The sequence below is a fragment of the Sebastes fasciatus genome, chromosome 17, assembly GCF_043250625.1.
Source record: "Sebastes fasciatus isolate fSebFas1 chromosome 17, fSebFas1.pri, whole genome shotgun sequence".
Lineage (NCBI taxonomy): Eukaryota > Metazoa > Chordata > Actinopteri > Perciformes > Sebastidae > Sebastes > Sebastes fasciatus.
Genome location: NC_133811.1, coordinates 9599278 through 9605642, shown reverse-complemented (window position 1 = coordinate 9605642; position 6365 = coordinate 9599278). Strand labels below are relative to the sequence as shown.

Here is a 6365-nt window from a genome sequence, read left to right as displayed (position 1 = left end):
GTACTTTATATACTGCTGGATAACTTAACCTGTGATAATGTATCATAATGTATTAGTTGATTTTTTTTTTTTTTTTTTATTATTTTCTATTAATAATCTGAATATGCAAAGTAACTAGTTACTAAAGCTGTCAAATAAATGTAGTGGAGTAAAAAGTACAATATTTGCTTTCAAAATGGAGTGGAGTAAAAGTATAAAGTAACATAAAATGTACTCAAGTATCTCATAATTGTACTTAAGTACAGTACATAGTGTACATAGTTACATTCCACTACTGGTATTTATAATAATTTTTCATCCCTGGAAATACTATTTTAGGGGGAACATGCATTTCAGGACATAAATACTTCCTTTTTACTGAATGAACGACATTTCATATTGGCATAAAATATCAGCCTTCTCTCACAAGCGCTTTAACATTATTGTCATTTTGTGTATGAAAAATCAACCAGCCTACTGTCCATCTAGAATATGTTTTACATTAACATGTGTCAATGGAATGCTTGAATAATATTTTAAGATTTACTTGAGGTGGTCATATACATTTTTTAAGGACGATTGCAAGCAAATACTATATCAAATTCTATTAATAACGTATCATTTTATACATTAATCATCTTATATGTTACGACTAATTCTGTAAAACTGAAGTGTACAAACCTCATAAGTGACTTATTTGATTGAATCTGTTGCCAAAAATATTGTCTTTTCATCATTGTAGTAATGAAACAAGGTCAAAACACAGCATCAGTCCAACAAGGATCATTTAATAACAAAAAATTATTATAATACAAACAAGTTACAAATAAAGAGTGAACTCATTTCTGACCGTGTCAAGTGATCAGGCACAGAATTACCATCAAACAGCATCTGCATTCAATAGTTGTGGCCATTAGAAACCTGAGCTTGATACAAAATGTCATGAACTGTGTTGTGGTACAAATGTATGTTGCACAATGAGTAGGAAGCATTACAAAAGGTAAAATGCAAGAGTATAAATATACTGTATGTACAAGATGGAGTAAAGGCTGTGATGCAGAATCAGACGGGTGCCTTGCAGCTCTTGAATATTTTCTTCTGTACAGTTGGGAGTTGTAGAAATTGACTCTGCAGCCCACTGAGTGCCGATGCATCAACAGGGCCATTAAAAACAAATGTGTCTCCTGGCAACACAACAACCGAGTGCTGAAAATCATTTGTTCCTTCTCTCTTCTCCTCCTCCTCCCATATACTTCCTACTGATTTGTATTTCTTTAAATTAAGTTTTAAATGTAGAGAAAGAAAAAGAAGAGGATTGGCTGAGTCAGGGTGCTGAGCAGAAATAAAAACCTTCTCCCTCAGGGTACTAGTCAGCAACAGCATCGCAATATTCACGAAAAATAATAACAGGGTATTATCATGTTCTGCGGGCGACCACAGAGGAGCCTGCTTGGGTTAAACTCCATTCAGGCTTTCATTTCAAGGGTCACAGGTTGAAGGTCAGGGGTCATGGTGCAGCAGTCACTAGGAGGGAGCATCTTCTCCATGTATAGCCTTGTACTTTACCATCTCCTCTGGAAACACTTTGCCGAGCTCGGAGATTAGAAGGCTCTTGAATTTCTGTGATTAAAGACAATACAACAGTAGAGGTTGGTTTATTACTGATTCTGGTTTATAACTACTTTATGTAGAAGATAATAAACATATGTATGCTTATGTCAAGGTCACAGTAACTTACACCAAAAACCAAAATCTGCTTTGTGCCCAATTTTATTACCAAATAACAGAAACGTTAAAACACATCTGAATATGGAATAAATATATCAAATAACTGATTAGTGGAGCAGAGCTTCTACTGAACCATGACAAGATTTAAGCATTGTGTCCAAGGACAGTTATTTCATTATCAATAAACAAGGCCACTTTTAACAGAGAGGGCTAACTCGAGCACATGGCTCTTTGTATAACGAAGATTAGCCTTGAAAGGGACGTTTTTATCTTTTAAGAAAATTCCTAAATATGCTTGGGAGCATTTAATCAGTGAGGCTGTTTATCCTTGCAGGGTCATTGGTGGGGAATCTCAGTGACCCTGGCAACTATCTCTTACCGTCATAGTGTCAATCTTCCCTTTGACCTGCTCGTTCCTCGCCAAGGCTCTCTCCAGACATTCCTTGGTGTACAGCTGAGGGTTTCGACCTTGGTCGATGTATCTACAAACACACAGTGCATAACATCAGCCGAGGGAACTGGGATGAAGCTATGAAGCACAGATAAGGAATTATGAATTCCATTAGCTAAATTCGGTAACTTGGCCTTCCTTCTTGGCAAGTTTTTTTCCTCACGTGCCACTGTGGCAGGTCACTGAACATTTCTACCGGCCAAATTCTTAAAGGTCCCATATTATAAAAAAGTGAGATTTTCATGTGTTTTATATTATAAAGCAGTTTTAAGTCCTATATAAATACTGTGAATGCATCGGAACACTCAATCCACAGGGAAATACACACAGCCCGTATTCAGAAACTCTGCATTTGAAACAAGCTGTCAGGATTTCTGCCCATTTGTGATGTCACGAATAAACAATATTTAGACCCTTGACACAATTTTAAACGTAAACATTCTAAATGTGTCCCAGTTTATTTCCTGGTTGCAGTGAATGTGAATGACATCAGCTGACAGGAAGTACTCATGGACCCAAGCTGTTGCCTAGCAACGCAAACCTGTTGCAATTCCATCAAAATGTGCTAAAACGGAGCGTTTCAGACAGAGGGGTAAATACAGGCATATTCAGGCAGACAGTATGAGGAAAATAAAGGGATTTTTGAACATGTTCTATTAGAAACACAAAATACAAGTATGAACCTGAAAATGAGCATAATATGGGACCTTTAAGATTTTGCTTTCTTTCCTTCCAACATCTATTAACACTACTCAACAAAAAAACAGGTTAATCCTCATTCATTGTAGTTCACAAGTTTATGTATGATCTCCTGTTTTATAATGAATATGTATTTATATGTATTTTACTCAGGGCATGTGCAATATTTGACATGTTTTTCTACTGCGTCTTTGGTGTACCACTGTTATGTCTTCTTGGCTATGTATGGTAAGTGTGTGAAGGAGCGCTATCGCAGGTCCTTCCTTCATGCAGCTGTCAGACTCCACAACCAGCACTGCTCCCAGTAGACCACATACACACCAAAAACTGACAATAACCTGATATTTTCAGGTGGAATTTCATTAATTCTCACTGTGCAATATCATTTTCCATTTGTGCAATTTTGTTAATAGTCTGTTTATTGTCAATACTGTATATACTGCTCCTGTTTTTATACTTCCTTCTATTTAAATGGTTCATATTTTGTTACACTTAGTTTAGCTCTTTTTTTTACTGTGTAAGCTGATGCATCTTGTTTTTTGCACTATCCCCTTTGCTGCTGTACACTGCACTTTTCCCCACTGTGGGACTAATAAAGGAATATCTTATCTTATCTTATCTTATTGTATTTAAGCTGATTGCAGCTGTGTGCAGCACTATTGCCCAAGCAAAAAAATGTCCCCCTTGGGGAGAATAAAGTATATCTTATCTTATTTTAAATAATTTATTTTTATCGTATGTGTATGCCGAATTGAAAAGTGGCTCTCGACAATCCAGAATAACAGTAAAATGAGGCATGTAACATCACCAGATTACCAGAACAAGTAATGACACTACAAAATGGTCATAATTTTGAATGAGGTTTGGTGTGGCTTGAACAGACACAACAATATAACAGCTAACTAACGTTGCTGGACTTGATATATATATCTATATATATATATATGTTTTTCTACTGCGTCTTTGGTGTACCACTGTTATGTCTTGTTGGCTATGTATTGTTTTAAGATGATTGCAGCTGTGTGCAGCACTATTGCCCAAGCAAAATAACCCCCTGGGGAACAATAAAGTATATCTTACCTTATTTTAATTATTAAAACTTGTTTTTTATAGTATGTGTATGCCGAATTGAACAATGGCTCTCGACAATCCAGAATAACAGTAAAATGAGGCATGTAACATCACCAGATTACCAGAACAAGTAATGACACTACTAAATGGTCAGTATTTTGACTGAGGTTTGGTGTGGCTCTAACAGACACCAATATAACAGCTTGCTGGACTCACTCAAACACCTCCAGCGGCACGTTGATCTCATGAAGCTGCTGACGGCACTTCTCGATGTCTTGAAGTCCAGATATCATGAAGTTCCTGAGGAGAGAAGAGGTGAATATGATGCATATTGTGCAGCAGATTGGAGCCTCTATAGTGAAACATGACTCACAGTTTCTGGTTGAGTCCTGCCTGGCTGCTCGGCTGGAAGTCGCTCACTATTATCCCCAATTGTCGAATATTCTCGATGAATTTCTCCAGATGCTCCTCCAGATTATCAAACTTCTCAGCCATGTTGATTAAATGTCGCTAAACTACTGAAAAAGAAGAAAACCTTTAGTGGAAATACTCGACTGTTAGCTACCGACTCTACGACAGTCAGAGCGCCGAAGTGCTTTACGGCAATGAAAATAGCCAATCGCTGTGGGTGCTGTTCCGCTGCCTAGGTAACAACCAATGACAGAGTGTCGTTAAGTGACTCGTAAAGCCTCAAAGTGTCGTGCTGCCAGTAAAAGACGCTTCTTTGTCAAGAATTGAGTTTATTACTGCAGAGTAGTAACGGGGGATTTGACCACATCCAAAGCAGTGTTGAACAATTTCTGTGCCAAATGATGAGGATATATATTATCTCATTAGAATAAGAGTGAATGTGAGTGAGGTTGAGATTACATTCCTCTGGTATCTTCCTCAGGTGAACACAGGAACACCATGTTAGCCTGAATAAATCAGGAAATACACTTTGAACCTTCAAAATAAATGTAGTATTACATTAATATAATGTATAATATTTGCACTATATTTGGCAATATTTGCACTATCTGTTTATATCATGTTTATTTTTTTGTTTATAGCTTATATTGTATATTGGTAGAATTTCAATTTTTTTATTCTTATTTTATTCTCAAGATACAAGATTCAAGAGTTTTATTTGCCATTTGCACCTAAGTACATTGGAATTCTGAGCAGTTTACACCAAGTCAGCTTTAAGAGAAGAAAAAAGGTAGAAAAGGCACAAGGTATTTACAGTACTAAATGAGTAGCACATTCAACTCAACACAATAAATAAATAAATTATTAAAATATAAAACGCCCTCGGTGTAGTCAATAAATAAATAAACTAAACTACCCTCTGCATAGGAACGATACCCCCAGAATACAAATATACAGTATATATGCTCCATGACCATGTTAAAAGAACTTGTAACTCTCAAAAATATTTAAAAAAAGAAATAATTAATATATTTCAATGACAATTACACAGTGGAAGGCAGCATGTTGCACAGCATTTCAGTCCATTCAGTTCAGGTGTACTGTGTGTCACTAATGGTATGGAGGTGAGGTGTGGGGTATTTGTGTCCCTCTTTAATGTCCTAACGTTTTTATCTATTCTTTTGTTATTATATTGCTTATTTGCACCAACAAAACCAAAGCAAATTCCTAGTGTATACCTCTTACACCTGGCAATAAACACCATTCTGATTCTGATTCTGATTAACAGTTATGGCACATTGGACAGTCCAAGGATTATATATAGTCCCTGAATCTTACGTTCTTATGTGTGGAATAGGCTATATCATAATTTCTGGCCTTTAATAGGCTATATGTTTTTGAGATAAAGTCACTACAATTATGAGTATTTTTTTCCTCAGTAAACATTTTTTCAACTGCTGAGAAATTGCTCTTAAAGGTATGGTTCACATTGTTTCATATGTCCATTATTTGTCTTGGTGCATTGGAATCATTATAGTGTAAGTATATGTATTGTTTATTTTATTATAAACCCAATAGTTTGGATATTGTTGTAGCCTAGCAATAAAAATGTAGGTAGGCTAGGGAGTTTTATTGGAAAAGGCAATAATTTAAAGTAGTAAATTGTAATCACCAACTGCCTAAGGAATCCATTGGTACCAACCATGTCATACTAGCTTGTCGGGAAGGAGGCTAAATATACTTACGCTAAATTTTGGCAAGGAAAAAACTGGCATGGCCATTTTCAAAAGGGTCCCTTGATGTCGGGCCTCACATGCAGTTTGGGGCAAGTCATAGTCAAGTCAGCACACTGACACACTGAGAGCTGTTGTTGCCTGTTGGGCTGCAGTTGGCCATGTTTTGATTTGAGCATAATTTGTTATGCTAAATGCAGTACCTGTGAGGGTTTCTGGACCATATTTGTCATTGTTTTGTGTTGGTAATTGATTTCCAATAATAGATATACATTTGCATAAAGTAAGCATAT

General features: G+C 36.3%; 1 protein-coding gene across 1 annotated transcript; it reads right to left on the bottom strand.

Annotated features, from left to right (window-relative positions):
* Positions 1–747: 747 nt before the first annotated feature.
* On the bottom strand, positions 748–4570 carry med10 (mediator complex subunit 10). The gene is made up of 4 exons (XM_074614554.1): positions 4302–4570; positions 4145–4228; positions 2087–2189; positions 748–1599 (listed from the first exon to the last, which is right to left on the bottom strand). The coding sequence occupies exons 1-4, from the start codon at positions 4421–4423 to the stop codon at positions 1504–1506; spliced, it is 405 nt and encodes a 134-aa protein (XP_074470655.1). The 5' UTR covers positions 4424–4570; the 3' UTR covers positions 748–1503.
* Positions 4571–6365: the final 1795 nt, after the last annotated feature.

Excerpts from the sequence above, each read along its gene's own strand:
- med10 (XM_074614554.1), bottom strand. The coding sequence starts at position 4,423 with ATGGCTGAGAAGTTTGATAATCTGGAGGAGCATCTGGAGAAATTCATC. Across the intron at positions 4,229-4,301 it reads GCAGGACTCAACCAGAAACT|GAACTTCATGATATCTGGAC; the intron begins GTGAGTCATGTT and ends TTCTCTCCTCAG. Across the intron at positions 2,190-4,144 it reads GTGCCGCTGGAGGTGTTTGA|ATACATCGACCAAGGTCGAA; the intron begins GTGAGTCCAGCA and ends GTGTGTTTGTAG.